This window comes from Silene latifolia, chromosome 6 (genome assembly GCF_048544455.1).
Source record: "Silene latifolia isolate original U9 population chromosome 6, ASM4854445v1, whole genome shotgun sequence".
In the NCBI taxonomy this organism is placed as follows: domain Eukaryota; kingdom Viridiplantae; phylum Streptophyta; class Magnoliopsida; order Caryophyllales; family Caryophyllaceae; genus Silene; species Silene latifolia.
In genome coordinates this window covers 64,532,888-64,557,286 of record NC_133531.1, presented here as the reverse complement: position 1 = coordinate 64,557,286, position 24,399 = coordinate 64,532,888, and the positions used below count along the sequence as shown (strand labels likewise).

The window sequence follows — 24,399 nt, the reverse complement described above, 5'->3', positions numbered from 1 at the left end:
GACTAATCACACAACTCAATATATCAACAATAAGATAAACAGACAACTTAACCGTCACACACACACACAACCACACCAATCCCAACAATCTCAATCACCGATCGTCCACCGGACTAGCCACGCCAAAGCCGGGACCGCACCGTTCCCACCTAAGCCCCGCTCATCATACCGAGCGATAACCCCGCTCATTAATGTGCACATCCCCTTCCGTGGCGGGTTCCACGAAGGGCAAAACTAGGGCGTGAAGCCACTCCCGCAAGTGACTCCACTCAGCCGAGAACGCATCTCGAGAACCAGATACAACAATCACAATCACAACCACAGCCGTCACAACACAATTACTATATCAAACAATCAATCTCAACACATCAACAATCATCCCATTATGGGACTAATACTGAGTAGGAAATCCTACCTGAAAAGCACAATTATTAGACGGTCTCTACAACTGTATCAAAAAGCTTCTTCTACAAAACCTCCTCCTATCATACAACATACAAACGCTACCAAATCACAAACTACTCAAAAACCCCCAAATCCCATATTAGGGTTTAACCAACTTAAAGGAAAGACAACAAAAAGGGTACATAGATCTTACCCTCGACGCAAAGATCTCAACGGTATAACAAACGATGAAAACCGACCTTCCAAACTCCGGGATTTGCTAACAATGCGATTAAGATGATGAACGTACTTGCTTTCTCTCTTTGACAGTAAATTAGGTTTTGAAAAAGTGTTTAGAATGATGACGGAAAAGGTTATATATCTTAATCGCATAATTAACAAAACCCGAGAAAAACTCCCCGTAAACCGGCTACTCGATCGAGTACCTAAGGTACTCGATCGAGTGCCCTCTTACTCGATCGAGTATCCTAGTTACTCGATCGAGTACCCAACAGGTCAAAAACTATTTTAAAACGCAACTCACCCTTACTCAACAGAGTAAGGCCTACTCGATAGAGTACCCAAGGACTCATAAATACGGAGTATTACACAAGCTCCATTTCCAAGTGTCTTGAATGACACAAGGATAATTGACAAGAAGACTTCAAACCTTTACGATATCTTTCGTAAGGTGGAGGTAAACATTCCACTTCTTGACCTTCTTAGTAGTGTGCCTAAGCATGCAAAGTTTTTGAAAGAGTTGTGCACTATTAAGAGGTCCAATAAGGCAAAAAGCATGAAAAAGGTAAGGGCTAGTGAACATGTGTCGGGAATTTTTCAAAAACGGTTGCCACAAAAATGTAGTGATCCGGACATGTTCACCATCCCTTGTAAAATTGGTGACTTGGATTGTCAACATGCTATGCTTGATTTAGGTGCATCCATTAATGTCTTGGCCAATTACCTATATGAGTCTCTCAAGTTAGGGCCTTTGAAACCGACTCGTACGGTCATTTGTTTGGCCGATAGGTCCAATATCTATCCTAAAGGAATTGTGGAAGATATCTTGGTGAAGGTGGGGGAAATGCTTTTCCCCGCCGACTTCTATGTAATTGCAAAGGAACCCGAGAAAGGCTCCACTCCCATTTTGTTGGGAAGGCCTTTCATGAGAACTTCCAACACCAAGATTGATGTATCTAGTGGACGCCTCACAATGGAATTTGAAAGGGAAAAGATTGAGTATAGCATATATGAGAAAATGAAATACCCAACCGAGACTTCATCTTTGTGATTTCTTGAAATTTTTGAACCAATTGTGCAAACCGTGTATGAATTGTGTAAAGTTGATGCATTAGATGTTGTTTTGACTAATGGATTGGTTGGAGAGGATATGGGGTATGCTTTGTCTTGTAATTTGTAGGAAACAATCAAAGACCTAGAGGAAAATCCCCCAATGGAAGAATGGGAAGAAAAGGAAGAAATCCGGAAAACAACAGGGAACTCGCACCGTGTGAGTTTCCCAGTGCCGGAACTCGCACCGTGCGAGAAACCTCCTGTCCAGGATTTTTTCTTCCTTTCTTCCAAAGTGTTAGAAGAGCTACCAAAGGAGAAACCCGTTCCCTCTATTGTCAAGCCTCCTATTGTTGAATTGAAGCCCTTACCAAGCCACTTGAAGTATGCATTTCTAGGAGATGAAGAAACTTTATCGGTAATCATTTCAAGCAAGCTTACTAAGGAGCAAGAAGAGGCTCTCATCCGAGTTCTTAAGCAACACAAAGAAGCAATTGGGTGGACAATGGCCGACATCAAGGGCATTAGTCCCACTTTATGCATGCACCGGATTCTTCTTGAAGATGAAGCAAAGCCCGTTCGAGAACCACAAAGGCGTTTGAACCCTCCAATGATGGATGTTGTGAAGAAAGAGGTAATCAAACTCCTTCATGTAGGTATGATCTATCCTATCTCCGATAGTCAATGGGTTAGTCCAACCCAAGTTGTCCCCAAGAAATCCGGGCTAACATTAGTCGAGAATCATGAAGGTGTTTTGACCCCCACTCGAGTTCAAAATGGGTGGCGGGTATGCATCGACTACCGTAGGCTCAATGTCGTGACCCGAAAAGATCACTTCCCGCTTCCCTTCATGGATCAAATGTTGGAGAGGTTAGCGGGAAAAGCTTTTTATTGCTTTTTGGATGGCTACTCGGGTTATTTTCAAATCCCAATTTCACCCGAGGACCAAACAAAAACAACTTTCACATGTCCCTTTGGAACGTTTGCCTATAGAAAGATGCCTTTCGGTCTTTGTAATGCTCCGGGAACGTTCCAAAGGTGCATGATGAGTATCTTTTCGGATCATGTTGAGGACTTTATTGAAGTATTCATGGACGATTTTACCGTTCATGGCCAATCTTTTGAGGATTGTTTGAGTCATCTCACTTGGGTCTTACAAAGATGTATTGATACCAACCTCGTTCTCAACCATGAGAAGTGTCATTTCATGGTTGATGAAGGAATAGTATTGGGACATGTGGTCTCCTCTAGGGGGATTGAGGTTGATAAGGCCAAGGTCGATACCATTCTCACCTTGCCTTATCCTACTAATGTGCGTGAAGTGAGATCTTTCCTAGGTCACGTCGGGTTCTACCGGCGTTTTATTAAGGATTTCTCCAAGATTGCCACTCTTCTATACAAGCTACTTCAAAAGGATTGTGAATTTATCATGAGTGAAGAATGCAAAGAAGCTTTTGATATGCTCAAGGAGAAGCTTATTTCGGCACCCATAATTCAACCTCCCAATTGGAATGAACCGTTTGAGATAATGTCAGACACAAGCAATTATGCCCTTGGCGCGGTACTTGGCCAAAGGGTAGGAAGAGCATCTCATGTTATTCAATATGCGTCGACAATGATGAATGAGGCTCAAAGAAACTATACAACTACCGAGAAAGAATTTCTTGCGGTGGTGTTTGCTTTAGAGAAATTTCGACCTTATATTCTTGGAGCCAAGGTCATCATCTTCACGGATCATGCCGCCTTTTTTGGTGAATAAGAAAGAATCCAAGCCCCGTTTGATGTGATGGGTACTACTTTTGAGTGAGTTTGACGTTGAACTCAAAGACAAGAAGGGCACAACTAACACGGTGGCGGATCACCTAAGTAGAATTGTGCAAGAGAAGCCTCAAGAAGTCTTGGAATCACCAATACAAGCTTCCTTTCCGGATGACACACTCCTAGCATTGTCTTCCATTGAGCCATGGTATGCCCATATAGTCAACTTTTTGGTCTTACAAGAGTTTCCAAAGGGTCTTTCTCGCTCCCAACGGGATAAGATCAAGAGTGATGCTAAATACTATGTGTGGGATGACCCATACCTTTGGAAATTTTGTGCCGATCAAGTCATTAGGAGATGTGTCCCGGATACCGAAATCATTCCAATTCTTAAATTTTGTCACGAATATGCTTGTGGCGGGCATTTTGGAGCCAAGAAAACGGCTAGAAAAGTCTTGGAAAGCGGTTTCTTTTGGCCCACATTATTCCGAGATGCTCATGCTATGGTGAAGACATGTGATAGATGCCAAAGAGTTGGCAACATTTCAAAAAGAGGAGAAATGCTACAAACACCCATGATCTATTGTGAAATATTTGATGTGTGGGGTATTGACTTCATGGGGCCATTTCCCGCATCTTGTGGCAATATTTATATACTTTTGGCGGTGGACTATGTCTCCAAGTGGGTGGAGGCTAAAGCCACCAAGACCGATGATGCAAAGGTAGTTGGAGAATTCATCAAAACCAACATCTTTTCTCGGTTTGGCTTCCCAAAATCCTTGATAAGCCACCGTGGAACTCACTTTTGCAACAAAGCCATTAGGAGCTCTTCTCAAATAGTATGGGTTACTTCATAAAGTATCAACCGACTATCACCCTCAAACCAACGGTCAAGCCGAGGTTTCTAATAAGAAGATTAAGGCTATCCTTGAGAAGACGGTGAATCCCGACCGCAAGGATTGGAGCTTGAGGTTGGATGATGCCTTGTGGGCCTATCGCACGGCTTACAAAACGCCAATCGGGATGTCACCTTACCGCTTACTTTTTGGGAAACCGTGTCATCTACCCGTGGAGGTTGAGCATAGAGCTTATTGGGCGATCAAGTCGTTCAATTTGCAAATGAGTGAAGCGGGTCTTCATAGGAAACTTCAACTTCAAGAATTGGAAGAAATTAGGAATGATGCTTATGAGAATGCTTCCATTTACAAGGCAAGAACAAGAGCATGGCACGATAACATGATTTCAAGAAGAGTGTTTCAAGTGGGAGAGAAAGTCTTACTCTTTCAAAATCGGCTTTGACTTTTCTCCGGGAAATTGAGGTCTAGATGGATGGGACCGTATGAAGTGGTTTGTGTTTTTCCATATGGAGCAATCGAAATCAAATGCTTGAAATCCGGGAAAGTTTGAAAGTGAATGGTCAAAGGCTTAAGCATTACCATGAAGGAATTGAAGTGGGGTGAAGTGGAAACACTCCACCTTGTTGATCCAATTTACTCAAATTAATGAAGATGCAACTTTGTCGAGCCATCGACGGTAAATAAACGGCAAAAGTTTGTAAATATTTCTTCTCTTGCATATTTAAATTCCGCAATTTATTGTTTTTATTGCATTTTGCATGTTTAAATTAATTGCATCCTTTAATTCTTGCATTATAAATTAAATCATTTGCATTTCCATTAATGTTTTAGCATGTTAGGATGGTTTAATGTGTGTTTTAGTGATAGGATACGAACTCAAGGGCATATGTGAAGAAAAGAAGGAAGAATGATGTGTAAAAGAATTGGCTAGCGTGGAGAATTAAGCAACAAAAAAGTCACTTCCAGCAGCAATGTCGCGCCGTGCGACTTTTCTGAGAGCCATTCTCGCACCGTGCGAGAAAACTGCATAATACCACTTCAGCTCAATTTTTCGCGACATACCTCATTGTTCTTCCCCAATTCTTTTTAACACTCATCCTCTCTCCTCATCCTAACCCTAACCCACTCAATCATTCCCTAAAACCCTTCACAAATCATCAAATTCAAGCAATTAACATTCAAGTTTCATCACTTTTCATTACCCAACATCAATTTGGGCAAGGTAATTGCAGAAAAAATCACAACGCCATCAACAATTTCGACTTAGGGTTTCGAGTGATTGAAGATTTGAAGACTTTTGGGTTTGCAAATTGGATTAAGGGGACGAATTCAAGCGTTCTTGACTAGCATTCATCATCCAACAACACAAACAAGGATCAAAGGGAGGTATAAACCTTATTCTTCTCCTTGTCATTCATAGTTGCCTTAATTTCGAATTTGTGTGCTTCAAAATCGAAATTTGGTTGTTTAATTGTGTTCAAGTTTGTCCTTAAACAATCTTTAAACTTGTGAGGTGTTTTAATTCTAACAAATAACTAATTAGCACATCATTTTTGTAGTGCATATTAGATGTTTGTTCTTTTGCCTCACCCAAAAATCATTTCCAAAAATTGTGTTTTTCTGAAAAATAATTGTTATACAATGGGCAAAAGTAAAGCTACCGAAGCTTCCTCCTCAAAAGGACCCAAGAGAGCCTCGGCTTATGATGAGAATGAATACTCGGGTAAGGAGGGCCTCCGAGACAAGGCCCTCACAAATTGGAAGAAGTTTGCTTCGGTGTCAACCGTAGCACAAACTAAATTCCTTGACCAAAACGTTTTTATCGGGTAGGGAATGCTTCCCATGGCCCGAATGCTCTTAGAAAAGGTCGGACTTGAGGCCTACACTAACTTGGCCGCACCCACCCGAAGGGGTGTTACCTTTGAGTTTCTTTCTTCTTTGGAGAAAGTGAAATTGGGAAGGGACAAGACCCCGGGGATCAAATTTCGGGCATGCCGCCTTACCCACACCTTGACTTATGATGAGGTAAGAGAGGCCCTCCATATCACCAAAGCCCCCATCAAAGAAACCCTTGACAAAAAAAGATGAGTGCCTTTTGGAATGATATCACGAGGGATGTAAGACATGGAAACTCAAAGAACACCACCATTCTCAACCCGGTTTTGCGCCTCCTAAGCCGCCACATAAACACCAACTTCTTGGTCATGACCGAACCTAGAAAAATGAACTACCAACAAATACAATGCCTATGGTCCATGACCCCGGAAGGGAGGAGAATACCGGATTGGGTTGACTTGTTTGTGAGCGGTTGCCTTGAGTTACAAAAGGATCCAAAGGGGACCATTTTCATTAAAGGCATGATTGAATTGATTGTGGAAAAGACGGGTGTACCAATTCCACCTAATGCTTATGAACTTGATGGTAGTGGTTTCATGGACTTCCATTACTTGAAGCAAGCACACATGCTTGAGGTGGTTGACAAAATCACCCCCTTGGTAATTTGGTGCATGGGTGGGCAAAACTACAAGCACTACATGTTCTTACCCCGTCCCCCTAACTCACCCTTGAATTGGGGGAGTGCACAAGACTTCTATATGCCTCCAGACGATGCGTTTGTGGACCTTTGGGTCGATAGAGCCCAAGTAGTTGAACCAAATGAGGATGAGGGTGGAGAGCAACCACAAGTGGGGGGGCTTTGACTTTTGGTGACATACCACATGATGATGCACCATATGATGAACCCATGCCTAATGCCCCGTTTGATGAGCCCCATTTCACTCCACCCCAAATGCCACAAGAACAACAACAACAATATCCTTTCACGGATCCTCAATTAAACTACTCGGCCTTCCAAACATGGCAATCCAACATCACAAACCGTGTCACAAACCTTGAGTCTACCCTTTCTCAAATGCAACTTACGGAGAATGATCGATGGGGAATCGCCGAAAACCGCTACCACCACTACCAAGAGGATTTGGAAGAGATGCGTTATACTTCAAACGCAACTTTTGAGATGGTGGCGGCCATGAATGCTCAATACATGCAACAATTCCCCACCCAATACCAAGGGTATGATGAGACTAAGGTTAAAGAAACAAGGGCCGAAATGGCTAGATTTAGAAGAAGAAGAGAATTAAGAAGAAGAGGAGGACCTGTTTGAGTAGTGTCCTCCACAATAAGTGCGTTTACATATTAAATCTCGTAAAAGGAATATCAGGGATTTATTTATTTATTTGTCAGCTGATCGTCGTTAATCGGTAATGATTGGCTGACTAGAGTTTGACATTACTGTCGTGTGACGGCGGTGATCAGCTGATCCCTTTAGGTCACACCTATAGGATGACGCCCAAATAGAATAAATTCATTGTTTGTATGAGATACGAGATAATTAATTCCTTGTATTATTTGACTCTTAGTTAGTCACATAAATGTATTATTTGATGACGGGTTATGAACTCGGGACAAAGAGATTTATTATTTAATTATGAGATATTTAAATAATAAATGATTATAATTTATTAATTAATTGTTAATTAATTAATTTTATACGATATGTATATATGTTTTGAGGTAGAATCAATTAGCTATTATATTTTACAAGAGGTTGTAAAATTAGCTAAATGGGTTAATATTGACACATTGTATGTTGATAATATGGTCTTATGATTACTTAATAGTTAAGAAGTCATTGGTAGTTAATTTATATTATTTAAGGGTTAAATAATTAAATTAATATTTAATTATGTAAGATAATTAAATATAAGACTTATAAGCATTTGTGGGGCAAATGTCGAAAACCGAAATGGACCATAAGTAGTCCACATGTTTCGGTTTTTATAAGGGCATACATGTGTCTATTTAGATGGTTTTTCCACTATGATTTGTCTCCCACATTTACCTATAAATACACCAATATTCACCTCATTCATAAGTTGGAAAAATTAGAAGAAAAAACTTGGTCTTTGTTAGTTGCCAAAACCGGTTTTCATCATCCTCTTTGAAGACCAACTTTTCTTCTTATTTTGTTCATCATTTTCATCTTAAAACACATATAAAAACTAACTAATAATATTATCAAAGTAATAATATTAATTAGTACATCAAATATACAATTACAAGGTTACTACTACTATTAACTAGTTATTAATTTTAGTAGTATTTTGGGTTAATCTTGGGTGCCACCAAAGGAGATTACCTATATTGGTAATTGGTGTTCTTGGAGGATCATCCATAGTTGAATAGCTCAAGAACTATAAAGGTAGGAGACCTTTGTAGTGCCCATATTTGCCTTATAGCAATGTAAGGAATTTTTGTCTTAAGATGGTTTAAAACCATCTTTTATACTTTTTATTTGCATGTATGTAGATTTAGACCACTTTAAATTAATTTGCAATTTTAATATCATAAGATGAGTATTAATTTGGTCTAAATAACTAACAAGTGGTATCAGAGCATTGTTAAATACATGCATGTTGTCTTAAGACGATTTTAGTAATTTATGAGATAAATTAATAAAATTGATATTATGTTACTAAACTTAGTTTTATCACATAATATAGTCTTGCATGTAAATAATCTGGTCTCAGGATGATATGGGACGAAAATTTGATTTTTGTTAAATTTTTCCACTTTTTATAACTTAAATTGGCATAAAATTGAGTAAAAATGCATTAAAATTAATTCAGAGTTAATTAAAATTGATTGCATATTAATTTTATGCATATTTATTTATAAATAACTACATGCATATTCTATTTATGAGATAAGTAGATACTTTAGGTTAATGTGATTAATTTAGGTAGTTTATTGATTTTTATTTGATTAAAATGGGTAAATAATGGTTATTTTGTAAATAAATATTGATTTAACTTTAGGGCTCGAAATTTCTGAATTTTTAGCTCCTGGAAATTGTTCTAAAATATACTAAATTTTATTTTAAGTCATTTCAATTTTTATGGTTTGATTTAGAATTAAATCGTAAAAATTATCGCTTTACCGATTAAATTGTGAAATCGTTTTAAATAAATTTCAAAAACAAAAATTTTCACTTGCATGGAATTTTTGGTGTAAGACCAGAATATTCATGGTTTTGAAATTAATTTTTCCATAAAGTTTTATCATAAATGGAATTTTTGTATGATAATTTTGAATTATTATCACATTTTTTGTCACAATTGTGTTTTTAATTCCCATATAAATTCAAGATAATTGTTGAGAATAATTATTTTGATATTAGACCAGATTAGAATGATGAGTAAGTCTTAAAAGTGTTTTAAGAATTGATTATGAATTTTTTATTGGTAAAAAATTCCGTCAAAGCAAGCTCAAATGATCGTTGTTGGTAAGTTAGACGATTTGGCATGTCATTTTTCATAATGCATTTTATTATTTATTTAGATGAATGTTTTTTTAGAATTATGTATTTTTTCCTAATATGGCCATAGGTAGAAGTTGGTATTTCCCGAAATGTAAGGGAATATCGACTTGTTTTGTAATTAATTGTGATTTCGCATCGCCTAATTTGTAATTAATTAATAGTTTTATTTTAATTTTATTACAAATTGTATAATAGGGTATTGTTATGTAATTTAATTATTAGTAATTAGATGAAGCTTCTAAAGACGGAGTTTTCATGAAGACGGTGTTTTCGGAAAGGCGTTCCGAAATCCTAAAGAAGGAGGCCAATTTATGAAGACTCAAGGGACCAAGGAGTTGGTTTCCGAAGTGTAATAATTTTAGTTAATTAGATTAACTAGGTGGCCATATTAGGACTTGTTTGTTTTAATTCTTCTATGCATTCATGCCAAATCGTCACTACATGTTTTATTTTTTGTTGTTATCGATTTAATCGTCTAGCATTCACTAATTTTGTTCACTTAAAAGTGATAGACAATTAAATTGATAATATCTCTCACATTTGTTTAAAATTGAGATTAAGCCTTACCAAATAATAGCACCTATGAATCCCTTCTTCATTAGAGGTAGGTTCAGATCACCGAGGTACACTCTTTTACATTGGGTAAGTAGGGTAATAAAAGTTATTACGCGTGAAAATTGGTTGGACTCAACGGGATAAATATGGGTTGAATCGGTCCACCGTGCCCATATTTATTCTGGGGCTAAAAGATAGATTTTAAGAAAATCCGTCAACCAAGAGTTCTAGTAGTAGAATCAGTCAAAATGTTGACTCACCAAATTTATATAAATATGGGTTGAATCGGTCCACCGTGCCCAAGTTTATATAAAATTGGATCTTGGAATCATTTATATAATTCAGTGGGAGATCATTATATAAATGGGAACTTGTTAAATAGTTTCACAAGTTAAATATTTCTAGACGATCAATGTTAATCTTTCCTTTATTTCCTTTGTAGTAATCACGATGACTTCTACTAGTGAAACCGCCACCATAGCTAGAGATTCATGGCTACGTTCTTTTATGGACAAATATGTATTAAAAGCCGACGGTAGTAATTTTAAAGATTGGGAGGAACAACCGATTAGGCTGCAGTGATGGAAAATTACGCTACCTTGTCGATCCCTCTCCCCTTCGCCTAGTACTAGGGCCGGTCCGATGTAAGGGAGGCTTTTTCAAATTATCAAAAGGAATCCGCTGCAATAAAAAATGTTGTGATTTTTTCAATGGATCCTGCTTTACAAAGGCAATGTGTCAAGTTTCGCGATGCACATGAAGTATTCTCGAGGCTTTCTACTATGTTTTCTCAAGCCCCGAGAATAATTCAGTATGACACCGCTGTTCGTTTCTTTGAGGATAACCTCAAAGATGATCAACCTGTAAGTTCACGCGTACTTAAAATGATTGAGTACGTGGAAACTTTAGAGGGGTTGGGATGCAAGATCCCCGACGAACTTGCGGTGGACCGAGTGCTCCACTCTCTCTCGCACGTCAAGGGATTTACCCAATTTAGAGTAAATTACAATATGACAAACATGAGAAAGAGTTTACATGAGCTCCATTCTCTGCTTGTGCAAGCAGAGAAGGATATGGGATTGAGTGGGAGTACGAGGAAAGATGTGCTTGCGATTAACGTGAAGGGGAAGAAGCAGTTTAAGAGGAACGCAGGTAAGAAGCCCGTTCAGGTGGAGGGCAAAGGTAAAGCAATTGCGAATTGCTCTACCAAGCAAAAATCTATAAAGGGTAATCCTCTTAAAGATACTTGTAATTATTGTAATAACAAGGGACATTGGAGACGTAATTGTACAAAGTACCTGGATGACATAAAAGCTGGCATTGTGAAGCCGACATGTAATTTCTCAACTGAATCTTTTATGATAGACATAAATTATGCTTCAAATACAACTTGGGTATTATATACTTGTTGTGGTTCTCACTTGTGTAATCATTTGCATGGCCTAAAAAGCATAAGAAAGCTAAATAAGGGTGATGTCGATCTCCGAATGGGAAACGGGTCTAAAGTAGCTGCCGTCTCTGTAGGAACTTATGTACTAAGTTTAGCTTCGGGGTTGGAGTTACATCTTAATAATTGTTATTTTGTACCAACGTTATCTAGAAATATAATATCCGTATCTGTGTTAGACACAGAAGGGTTTTCCTTTGTAATTAAAGACAAGTGTTGCACTTTTTCTCTTAATGGGATCGTATATAGTCAAGCTATTTCAATCAATGGTATTTATATTCTAGATACTTGCAACGATGTTTATCATTTAGATAATAAAAGACTCAAAACAAGTGATCCCGATCAATCTTATTTATGGCATTGTCGCTTAGGACACATTAACGAGAAGCGCATTAAAAGACTAGTGTCGACTGGTGTAATTAAACCTTTTGATTTCGAATCATTTGGTACATGCGAATCTTGTCTTCTTGGCAAGATGACTCGTTCACCTTTTCTAGGAAAAGGATCTCGAGTTAGTGAGTTATTGGGTTTAATACATACCGATGTTTGTGGCCCAATGACAGTCACTGCTAGAGGTAATTATGACTATTTCATTACTTTTACCGATGACATGAGTAGATATGGGTATATCTACTTAATGAGGTATAAAAGTGAAGCTTTTGATAAGTTCAAAGAGTTTCAGAATGAAGTAGAAAACCAATTAAATAAGAAGATTAAAGCATTACGATCAGATCGTGGTGGGGAATATTTAAGCAATGACTTTAAAGATCACCTTATAAACTGCGGTATTGTATCTCAGTTAACTCCTCCTGGCACACCACAATTAAATGGTGTGGCTGAAAGGAGGAATCGAACTTTATTAGATATGGTTCGATCGATGATGAGTCAAACAGAGTTACCTAAGTCATTCTGGGGTTTTGCCATTTTATTTGCTGTACAATCACTTAATAAAAGTCCCACTAAAGCAACTGACAAAACTCCATATGAGATATGGAAAGGGAAAGTCCCGAATCTGCGATACATGAAAGTATGGGGTTGTGATGCTTATGTCAAGAGTAAGTCTGACGATAAGCTTGCACCTCGTTCTGAAAAGTGTATTTTTGTAGGCTACCCTAAGGAAACTTGTGGATATTACTTCTACAATAGTAACGAGAACAAAGTGTTTGTAGCTCGTGAAGTTGTCTTTCTAGAAAAAGAGTTTATTTCTAGAAGATAGAGTGGGAGAAAATTTGAACTTGACGAAGTTCAAGAGCCACAAACTGATATGACAATACAGGAAGATGTTTCTTCTACGTCTGAATCAGTTATTGTTCCTTCTGAACCTAGGAGGTCAGAAAGGGTTAGTCGCCAGCCTGATAGATACCTTGGTATTATCGAGGAAGATGGTGACTATGAGGTTTTACTTTTAGAAAGTGATGAACCCAATACCTATAAAGCAACTATTATGAGTTCTGACTCTAAGCTATGGCTCGAAGCCATGCATTCCGAAATAGATTCCATGTACGATAATCAGGTATGGGACCTGGTTGACTTACCTAAAGATGTTCGACCTCTTCAGTGTAAGTGGATATTCAAGATTAAAATCGGCATGGATGGACATAAAGATGTCTACAAAGCTAGATTGGTTGCAAAAGGTTTCACTCAGGTTCATGGTTTACACTATGATGAAACTTTTGCACCAGTTGCTATGCTTAGATCTGTTCGGATAATGTTAGCGATTGCTGCATTTCATGATTATGAGATATGGCAAATGGATGTCAAAACCGCTTTCCTGAACGGGTTTCTGGAAGAGGAAGTGTTCATGACACAACCTGAGGGTTTTGTGGATCCTAAAAATCTTAATAAAGTATGCAAACTTAAGAGATCCATTTATGGTCTTAAGCAAGCGTCAAGGAGTTGGAATCATCGTTTTGATCATGTTATTAAACAGAATGGTTTTTCTCGAAGTGTTGAGGAACCATGTTTATACATGAAGTTTAGTGGGAGTAAAGTTGTTTTCTTACTTCTTTATGTGGACGACATATTACTCATTGGGAATGATGTTGATATGCTTGCTTCTGTTAAGAAGTGGTTGGGAAATCACTTCTAAATGAAAGATTTGGGAGAAGCTCAGCGCATCTTGGGTATCCGGATCTATAGGGATAGATCCAAAAGGATATTAGCATTGAGTCAAGAAGCCTATATCGATAAGATTCTTGACCGATTCAATATGAAAAACTCCAAGAGAGGTTTTCTACCTATGGGCAGTGGGATCACTTTGAGTAAGTCACGTGTCCTCACGAGCCTAAGGATATTGAACGCATGAAATCGATTCCCTATGCTTCCGCTATTGGATCGATCATGTATGCTATGATGTGTTCTCGTCACGATGTCTCGTATGCTTTGAGTATGACGAGTCGTTTTCGAAAACTCCGGTGAGAGTCACTGGATAGCCGTCAAGAATATTCTGAAGTACTTGAGAAGGACTAAAGATTCATTCTTAGTGTTTGGAGGAGAATCTGAATTACGTATAAGAGGTTATACGGATGCCAGTTTCCAAACCGATAGAGATGATTTGAAATCCCAGGCTGGTTTTGTCTTTTTGTTGAACGGAGGAGCGGTTTGCTGGAGAAGTTTCAAGGAGTCTGTGACTGCTGATTCTACAACGGAAGTGAGTACATTGCACCTCACGAGCCGCAAAAGAAGCTGTTTGGATTAGGCAATTTTTAGAGGGACTGAAAGTAGTTCCGACCGCCGAGGATCCTATCACTTTGTATTGTGATAACAGTGGGGCTATTTTTCAAGCAAAAGAGCCCAAGTCTAGTAACAAGTCTAGACATGTACTTAGGAAATTTCATGTAATTAGAGATTTAATCGAAAGGAAAGAAATTACAGTTTGTAAGGTCAGAGACATGACAACATCGCTGATCCTTTAACCAAACCTTTGTCTCAAGCTAAACATGATAGTCATGTAGTTTCGATGGGGTTGAGACGACTGCCAGAACTGTTGTAAATTATATGATATGTAATAATAAAAATATTGTATTTATTATTTCATATATGATAAGTTGCATTTATCGTTTTATTCAGTTTTTGTCTGAATTTATATACTTTGTTTTCTCCAAATAGGTTGTAAAGACAATGTCGAACCCTATTAAGTGAACTGGGTTAACATTGTATTTTGTCCCTAGTTACTTAATGAGGTGACGTCTCGGAGTGACTAGATTGTAAGGCGATAGATGACAGGTTCGACTGTCATATGGTCATAGTAATGACTGGTCGATTACATAGGCATATTGTGAGACAATTTGTCGGACAGTGACCGTTTATAGAGTCCTTTTGTTGCTAGGTCGTGGCGAGGACTTCTATTTATTCCTCCGAGTCAATTCTTTAGACTGGTGACTATTTGTCTGAGTTGGTACGGTTTTCCGGTGGCTTTGGTTTTTGTTCTAGCTTGCACCGTAAAAGGAGGCCGATGAGCATTTACTGGGTCATTCTGATCTGTATCGAAGGAAGAAAATAGGTCAACAGGATTGTCCTTTTAAGTCATATTTTATCTCAAGGCCACTCGAGGAGAGATGACTGTGAATGCGTGGCCACGCTCGGATGAGATCTATAGTAGATTATCCGGTCAGACAGTCATTCTCTTGATCGAGGAAACCACTTTATGATATGATCACGTGCAAGAACGACCTGAAAGACATCTTGCATTGAGTGGGAGATATTATTGGACAAGAGAATTGGTAACGCACACTTATGTCAGACAAGTGGGAGATTGTTGGAGTAGTGTCCTCCACAATAAGTGCGTTTACATATTAAATCTCGTAAAAGGAATATCAGGGATTTATTTATTTATTTGTCAGCTGATCGTCGTTAATCGGTAATGATTGGCTGACTAGAGTTTGACATTACTGTCGTGTGACGGCGGTGATCAGCTGATCCCTTTAGGTCACACCTATAGGATGACGCCCAAATAGAATAAATTAATTGTTTGTATGAGATACGAGATAATTAATTCCTTGTATTATTTGACTCTTAGTTAGTCACATAAATGTATTATTTGATGACGGGTTATGAACTCGGGACAAAGAGATTTATTATTTAATTATGAGATATTTAAATAATAAATGATTAGAATTTATTAATTAATTGTTAATTAATTAATTTTATACGATATGTGTATATGTTTTGAGGTAGAATCAATTAGCTATTATATTTTACAAGAGGTTGTAAAATTAGCTAAATGAGTTAATATTGACACATTGTATGTTGATAATATGGTCTTATGATTACTTAATAGTTAAGTAGTCATTGGTAGTTAATTTATATTATTTAAGGGTTAAATAATTAAATTAATATTTAATTATATAAGATAATTAAATATAAGACTTATAAGCATTTGTGGGGCAAATGTCGAAAACCGAAATGGACCATAAGTAATCCACATGTTTCGGTTTTTATAAGGGCATACATGTGTCTATTTAGATGGTTTTTCCACAATGATTTGTCTCCCACATTTACCTATAAATACACCAATATTCACCTCATTCATAAGTTGGAAAAATTAGAAGAAAAAACTTGGTCTTTGTTAGTTGCCAAAACCGGTTTTCATCATCCTCTTTGAAGACCAACTTTTCTTCTTATTTTGTTCATCATTTTCATCTTAAAACACATATAAAAACTAACTAATAATATTATCAAAGTAATAATATTAATTAGTACATCAAATATACAATTACAAGGTTACTACTACTATTAACTAGTTATTAATTTTAGTAGTATTTTGGGTTAATCTTGGGTGCCACCAAAGGAGATTACCTATATTGGTAATTGGTGTTCTTGGAGGATCATCCATAGTTGAATAGCTCAAGAACTATAAAGGTAGGAGACCTTTGTAGTGCCCATATTTGCCTTATAGCAATGTAAGGAATTTTTGTCTTAAGATGGTTTAAAACCATCTTTTATACTTTTTATTTTCATGCATGTAGATTTAGACCACTTTAAATTAATTTGCAATTTTAATATCATAAGATGAGTATTAATTTGGTCTAAATAACTAACAGGACCTCCGGAACATGGAGGTGCCTCAAGCTCACACTCTTGAGTGAGTTTAGGGTGTTCACCTCACACTTTGGGGACAAAGTGAAGATTTAAGTGTGGGATGGACATGAGTTGGTATCTTGTAACATATTGTAATATATTCAATTCCATACTTGTCCTTGAAAACCAAACCAAAACCCCTCCTTTTTACATACTTGTTGTTTAGTTTGTTACAATTGTTCTAATTGCTCTATTGATTACACCATTGCAAAACCCCCCTTCTCTTGGGTTCGATCCCTTGCTTACTACTCTACTAGTTTAGAATTAGTGTTAATTAGTATGCTTTGTGGTATATAAATTGTTAATTTGGCCGTCTTTTATTGCGACATTCTAGGCGTGTCAGTCCTATACAAATAGCACTAATAAACTTTTATGAACGCAGCTATTGTTAATACATTATTTATTTATTAAAATAAAATTTATCTGTTATCATCCAAACTTTGAAGTCATCAATTCTACAAACTCTATTATTTAAATGCAAATTCAAATTTTTAGCACTTTAGTATTTCGTAATTCTACAAACTCTATTATTTAAATGCAAATTCAAATTTTTAGAACTCTTTAGTATTTCGTAAAAGTTGGAGTCTCTATAATCGCTCGAAAAAAAGCTTCCTTTAATAATGTAGATAAATATAGATAGATAGAAAGTTTACTTTAATAATATAGATAGATATAAAATATACTCCCTCCATTCAACAATTATCACCCTATTTCTCCAATTTATGTACGGGTATTATATTGAAGTGGGGTGATAAAAGTTGAATGGAGGGAGTAAGATATAAAAAGGATTCCTATAATTTAGATTAACCCCTTGAAATAATCCTTTAAAATATTGGTAACTAAAGTCTCAAGAGTTAAGGTGCTGTTTGGCCAAGCTTAAAAAATGCTTTTGTAATTGAAAAAGTAGTAGTTTGGCCAAACATGGTAAATTAGAGAGTTTTAAAAGTGATTCCGAGAAGTTAAAAGCTGATTATTCACCCCCAAAAGGAGAAGTAGATATTTCCTACTTCTACTTCTAGTTTTTACATAAAGAACCAAATAAGCAAACCAAAGTTAGTTTTTACATAAAGAACCAAATAAGCAAACCAAAGTTGTATTAAAGTAGTTAGGCCAAACATGTAAATTTTATGAGAAACCGCTTTTACAAAAGTATGGCCAAACAACTAAAACTTTTCCGAAAAGTAACTTGTAAATAAACTCCTTTTAAAAAGGAAAAGTCATTTTCCATAAGCAAGGCCAAACAGCACCTGAGTCTCAACTACAACTTCGCAAGCGCTCAGGTTACCCCCGGTTTTTTTAACGTTTTCTCTTTAATTAGTTCTATCGATCAATTCAATATTTTGATAAATTGTGATGAAACCCTGATTCATGATTTGTGACTTTGTTTGACATATGTTTTGTATTCTAGAAATATTCATGATTTGCCTTTTGTGCCAATGAAATCGACCAAACTTATGATTTTGTAATGTGATTCTGTTTTGTTATGTGATTTTAGTTAGGTTTACCATTGTTAATGAAATCCTGTTGTATTTGATCTCGGATTTTAACAATGGTGACTGATACCAAATACTCTACTTGTTTTTTTTACTTATACTCTGTAATTTCTCTGTTCCATTTAAATATTTCCAGTCATACAACAGTTTTTATTGCATGCAGTGACAACATTTAATCTTCTGTATAAAACGGTTTTTCGGCGTAAAAAGGAAGGGATACGGGAGATAGAGATGAGGTCAGGGTATATTGTAACAGAAATGGAATGGGGAGAAAGTAACAAGGGGCGGTGGTATTATGGAAGTAGGGATGAGATGATAAAAGAAGGGAAGAGGCAACTATGGTTAGCTGGACCATTGATAGCGGTTACTATATTACAGTACTGCATACAAGTCATCTCCGTCATGTTTGTCGGTCACCTCGGCGAACTTCAACTCTCTAGTGCTTCTCTTGCCACTTCTTTTGCCTCCGTCACCGGTTTCTATGTTTTGGTAACTTCTCTTTCTTTCATTAATTACCTAAGGCTGTAATTGATAAATTAATCACAATGTACTATACAAATATAATTGTGACTCGCAGGTTGGTATGTCAAGTGCATTGGAGACCCTTTGTGGACAGTCCTACGGAGCCAAACAATATGACATGCTAGGGATTTACACTCAACGGGCCATGTTGGTTCTTCTCGTCTTCAGCATTCCATTAGCACTAGTTTGGTATTATACTAGTCATATTCTCATCTTATGTCACCAAAACCATGAGATAGCAACAGGAGCTGGAACTTACAACCGTTGGATGATCCCAAGCCTCTTTGGCTATGCGTTGCTTCAATGCCTCACCCGATTTTTTCAAACTCAAAATATTGTATTTCCAATGATGTTTACGGCTGGCCTCACAGCTGCTTTTCATGTTTTGCTGTGTTGGATACTTGTCTTCAAACTTGGACTTGGAATCAAAGGAGCAGCTTTAGCAAATGTTATATCTTATTGGATTAACTTCTTATTGCTAGTAGCCTACTTGAAATTCTCTCCTGCCTGGATGAAAACTTGGACGGGGTTTACTAGGGAAGCCTTTCGTGATATATGGAGCTTTATTAAGCTTGCTATCCCGTCCACATTTATGATATGGTACGCAACTCTGCTAACTTTCAATTTTGTTGGAGTGTTGACGTTGTTATTGTGGTTCGTACAATCTTGTTGAAATACTATTGCAGTTGATCTCCTTGGAACCCTTGTTTTACTGCACCTTTTAAATTTTAAGCAGGCTCTGCTCTAATTGAATTTTGATTCAAGGCTTTGTTAGTGTCATTGTTGACATTATAACTGTCAACTATAGTCACATGTGTGACTTACATATGCTTGTACTTCCTCCATTCAACTCCAAACTACCATATTGGTTTTTGCATACTATTCACAAATGAATCTTCAATTGCAATTTTCTCTCAATATATAAGTGAAAATATATTCTTGAGGGATCTTATTTGATTCGTCTTTACGAGTACATTAAAAATATGTAACTTTTATAATTTTTGCATATACGTAGCTAATGATATTTACCGCGCAAAACATGCGTTGGCAAATGTGAAAAGTGTACTATGGTAGTTTGGAGTTGAATGGAGGAAGTATTTGTTTTCATTCTGTTTTTCAGCTTAGAGTATTGGTCGTTCGAAATGGTTGTACTTCTAGCAGGTCTTTTGCCAAATCCCGAGGTTGAGACATCAGTGTTATCAATAAGGTTTGTGTTTTTCTGCTTTTATACTACGTCCGTGTTTCAATTTAAAACCATTTTGTTAAGACTAAGTCTATACTCTACTAGGAGCAATTCATTTACCATTGTCATTTTGCAGTCTTAGCACATGCTGGATAGTGTATATGATATCTGTAGGCCTTGGTGGTGCTATTAGGTAAGAATTGTAGGATACTAATGCCTTGATCTTTGTCATATACTAGTAACTCGTTTCTCTAATATAAAATTATTACCATGTAGTCCATATAGCAAAGTTTCATTGAACTCATTTACTTTGATATAAATTTTTGTGGACTTGTAGCACAAGGGTATCAAACGAGTTGGGGGCAGGTCGTCCGAGAGCAGCACGTCTAGCGCTCTTTGTTATGGTCATTATGTCACTGTCACAGGGCATAGTAATCGCTGTAATAACTGTACTAGTTCGCAATGTTTGGGGGAAATTGTATAGCAAGGACGATAAAGTGGTCAAATATGTGGCAAAGATGATGCTACTACTTGCTATCTCTGATTTCTTGGATGGATTTCAATGCGTACTTTCAGGTTCAGATTCTTTTCTTTCTTTCGAATGTTGTTACATAGACTTGTACTGTATGCTTCTCGCTAATTTGATGCTATCAGTTTTTACTTATTTTTTTTTTGGTAAAAGGTAAGCATTTCATTAAATCAAACTGTCACCAATTACATCCAATTGAGTAATTAAAACTATTACCCATCACCAAGCATAATACACTCAACTACCAAACTAACCAAATACAAACATGCTCCTTATATCCTATTGATTAATTTGAGAGCTAATATCTTGCATCTAACTTTGATCCCTAGCACAAAGCACATCCTTGTTCCTGCTCTTAGCTCGTTCCAGAACATGTTGAATCAGACTGCAAACAATCTTCTCTGGTCTGCGAACATAAGTATCCACCCTGGCCTTATTCCTAGTCATCCATAGTATGTAATATAATCCAACACAACAGGCTCCTATGACATTACGCTTGAATTTATTTCTGCCTGCTCCTCTTTTGAGCCATTGGATCAAGTCTCCCTGCAAGTTCAGTCTAAATACTCTCTGCAGTTCTGTGATGCATTTTTTTTACTGAATATGCAACTGAAAAATAAATGATTCTGATCGTCCTTCCCTATGGAACGCGAGAAACAAGTGTCATCTATTGTGCTCCCCAAATGCATCAGTCTATCATTTGCTGGCAGCCTGTTGTGCGTACATAACCAATGAATTAACGAGTGCTTGGGAGTGTTCATGTTCTTCCAAGTAATAAGCCACCATCTTACTCTTGGAAATCTGGTTCTGAGCCATTCAAAACCCCTGGCCACTGAATAACTTTCAAGTCCATTGAGCCATTTATCCTCAGTATATGCCCCTCCCAGGATAGCCATAATCTGACATATCTTTTTTCATGACCAATTGACGTATCAGTTTTTATTCTTACTAATGGAAACCACACTAAAACTAAGTTTGATTACATTGTGTTGAAACTACAAATACGGAAAATTGCATTGAGAATAGAAGTTTATTGTAAATTTGTAATACGTTAAAAGGCTGTTTTTTCACAAATATTACAGGTAATTTATTGCTAACGTTGTGCGATTTACAGGAGCTGCAAGAGGCTTGGGATGGCAAAAAATGTGCTCTTTTATAAATCTGGGGGCATATTACTTTGTTGCAATTCCATGTGCAGTGGTATTCGCTTTTGTTTTGCATCTCCGAGGCATGGTATTGACTTTTTGTTCACTTTCTTCGTTTGCATTTTGCAGCAAGTAAATACTAGCAAACAACAACTTTGAGTGATCGCCTTTGTTTTATGCAGGGACTATGGTTGGGGATTATATGTGGGCTGTGTATCCCCGTTGTTGTGCTTGTCACAATAGTTTTGTGGACAGATTGGAAAAAAGAGGTATTCATGGTATATGCTTTTGTCTTTATAATAATCAATAATCTACGTTGCCTTTCGTTTTTGTTTGGATAAAAACCTTTGGAGCCGAAGGGATAAAAAGGAAAGAGAGGCAAACTATTTTCTCTTCTCCAATACATTTCTAAACATCTCCCATTTAAGAATGGCTGTGAAACTATTAGTCTATTTCTGGTCATGGTCAATTCTCCCTCTCCTCCTGTTCCCTTCCTCTTGTCTTTGAAATTTGGGTCTTTGGTAAAATGGGTCTAATAAGAAAAGATGGACATAGAGTTGGCAAAACCCAACAAAACTAAAAAAAAAAAACTCACCCGACTTGCCACATAGACCGCGCTCGCTAGATATCGAACCAGCCTGACTCCGATGAATATAAAAAGAATCATGGGTAAGAGTTCGAAAACTTATGAGAGGGGAGGGGATACGAGGCTAGGTTCTTATCCGCCATGGATAAGAGGATTGATTCTTATATGAGTTACGAGTGTTGGGAAGCCTACATTATTGTGTCTTACCCAATTGACATCCTTGGTTTGTCAGTCCATAGTTGAGTCATTGTTGCTGGTCCTTTTTCTAATTTAGAGTGTAATCTCTAAATAGAGATTTTCTTACCTTATCTTACCAAAAGACATAACCTATAATGCATTAGAAATTAACAAAAGAGAGAAGAAAAACATGATCAGAATGTTGGCTCATAATTTTGTGTGTGAGTTTTGTGTTACTTGATTTGTAGGGAAGGAAGGCATTAGCAAGGATTGGTCAGAATGATGGCTCGTGATTTTGGTGTGGAGTGTGGATTACTCCGAAACCATCAGCCGAGGTGCAACTTTGTTCAAAATAGCAGTACTATACTACACTAAGAAATACTCCTCCCTCCGTTCAAATCTTTTTTTCAAGTCTTTGATTTAAAATACCGCTAACAAAGAATCTAAAAAAATAAACAAGTGATTTAAGTATGAAGAAGGTAACTTCTAAAAGGAACAAAATTTGATCTCATCATGCGCCTGGATGCGTACATCAGTTACATGTGAGTGGATGAGCCAATGATGGTTTGGCATTAGCAAGGATTGGTCAGAATGATGGCTCGTGATTTTTAGTAGTTATACGACCTCGTCAACGGGTGCTGTCGAGATCCCTAAGGTTGGACGCGGTGATTCCACCATCCCCCCTCTTTATGTTTCTTGCTCGGACGGTGGTCGCTGCATGATTGTGTGCTGCTGCTGCTGCTGCTGCTTCGTTGACCCAAGTTTGATTTGTTGCTGCTACTCCATGTTTGATTCATTAGATTTGGTCAAGTCATGATTTATTCAATTCGTTTAAGTCAAACTAGTACTCCTCATTCCGTTCCTCTGTTTCTTTTTTAAATCGATTAGTTTGACGAGTTTTGGTTCGATTGGTCGAATTAGTTTAACGACGTTTTTGATTCGTTTAATACGATTTGTTTAACTTTGTTTCAACATGTTTAATTTGATTAATTTAACGTTTCGATTAGTTAAACGTTGTAAGTTGACGTGTTTGGGGGAAGTTGATTAATATTGTCGACGATAATTAGCAATTCGATGACGAAGATTTCTATTCGATTTGTGGTTACTGACGGAAAATTTGAAGTTTTGAAAACGGTATTTGATTTTGTGTCTGATTTTAACGAAATACTAGTTGGAAAACCTGTGCGATGCATGGGGCTTCCATTAGGATCATATGTAAAATATATACCTAAGTTGATTAAATAGTAGTCAAACTATGTTGAATAATTGATGAAATAAAATTGCGTGGTTGGTGTAGTTGATTACTGGTCAATTTTTAGTGTTTTTAGCATAAAAGCTTTGTCATTCAATAGTAATCATATCAGTTGTATAACATCAAGTGGCGTAATTATAGTATGCAATTAGTTTTTTCATTGTCACAGGCACCACTAGTTTTCAATTAAATACAAAACACTACGGGCCTTTATGAGTTTTACAAATTATTTTAATCTCTAACAACTACGTAAAAGTGACAAATCTCTTCACAAAATCAAATCCAAACTGAATTCCAATAGAATTAGGAATCTCTAAGCAACAATAAAAAATACATGTGATATATTACTTAGAATGCACGAGGCGCACCTAGTAGTATCATCTGTGACAACATCTGTTAGTATTTGATGACGTCATTGAAATCATTAGGTCCCTTCAAAGATATATTTGTGACAACATCTGCTAGATATATTTGACATCCCTTTCGTAGGTAAGACTTTAGGGTTACCGCATTTATAAATTTCATCTTTGGCTTGATCATAAAACCCCTATAAGACACTTTCACCCCTTTAGGTCCCTTCAAAGAGAAACAATCTATAAAAGCTCTATGTTTAATCAACCAATCCCTCCCAAGGATAATTTCAAAACCTCCTACATGAAACTCAATCAAATATACTGAAAATACCACATCACCAATCTTAATTTTAACATATTTATACTTCCTCCATTCAACTCCACTCTACCACTTTCTATTTTGTACATT

At 37.0% G+C, this 24,399-nt stretch overlaps 2 protein-coding genes across 4 annotated transcripts; both read left to right on the top strand.

The window, feature by feature from the left end:
* The first annotated feature begins 1,180 nt into the window (after window positions 1-1,180).
* LOC141588165 (uncharacterized) lies at window positions 1,181-1,675 on the top strand. Its single transcript, XM_074409618.1, has one exon. It carries the CDS (start codon window positions 1,181-1,183, stop codon window positions 1,673-1,675), a length of 495 nt encoding a protein of 164 aa, XP_074265719.1.
* A 15,894-nt stretch (window positions 1,676-17,569) lies between these two features.
* LOC141586836 (protein DETOXIFICATION 16-like) lies at window positions 17,570-23,391 on the top strand. 3 transcript variants are annotated; one of them, XM_074408218.1, is made up of 10 exons: window positions 17,570-17,609; window positions 18,003-18,030; window positions 18,454-18,732; window positions 18,821-19,365; window positions 19,886-19,972; window positions 20,085-20,141; window positions 20,286-20,524; window positions 21,592-21,710; window positions 21,805-21,891; window positions 22,634-23,391. In XM_074408218.1, exons 3-10 carry the CDS (start codon window positions 18,475-18,477, stop codon window positions 22,676-22,678), a joined length of 1,437 nt encoding a protein of 478 aa, XP_074264319.1. In that variant the 5' UTR covers window positions 17,570-17,609; window positions 18,003-18,030; window positions 18,454-18,474; the 3' UTR covers window positions 22,679-23,391. The 3 variants fall into 3 exon arrangements, with proteins under 3 accessions (XP_074264319.1, XP_074264320.1, XP_074264321.1); XM_074408219.1 differs by having other exon boundaries at window positions 17,580-17,609; window positions 18,380-18,732; XM_074408220.1 differs by having other exon boundaries at window positions 17,583-17,609; window positions 18,407-18,732.
* Window positions 23,392-24,399: the final 1,008 nt, after the last annotated feature.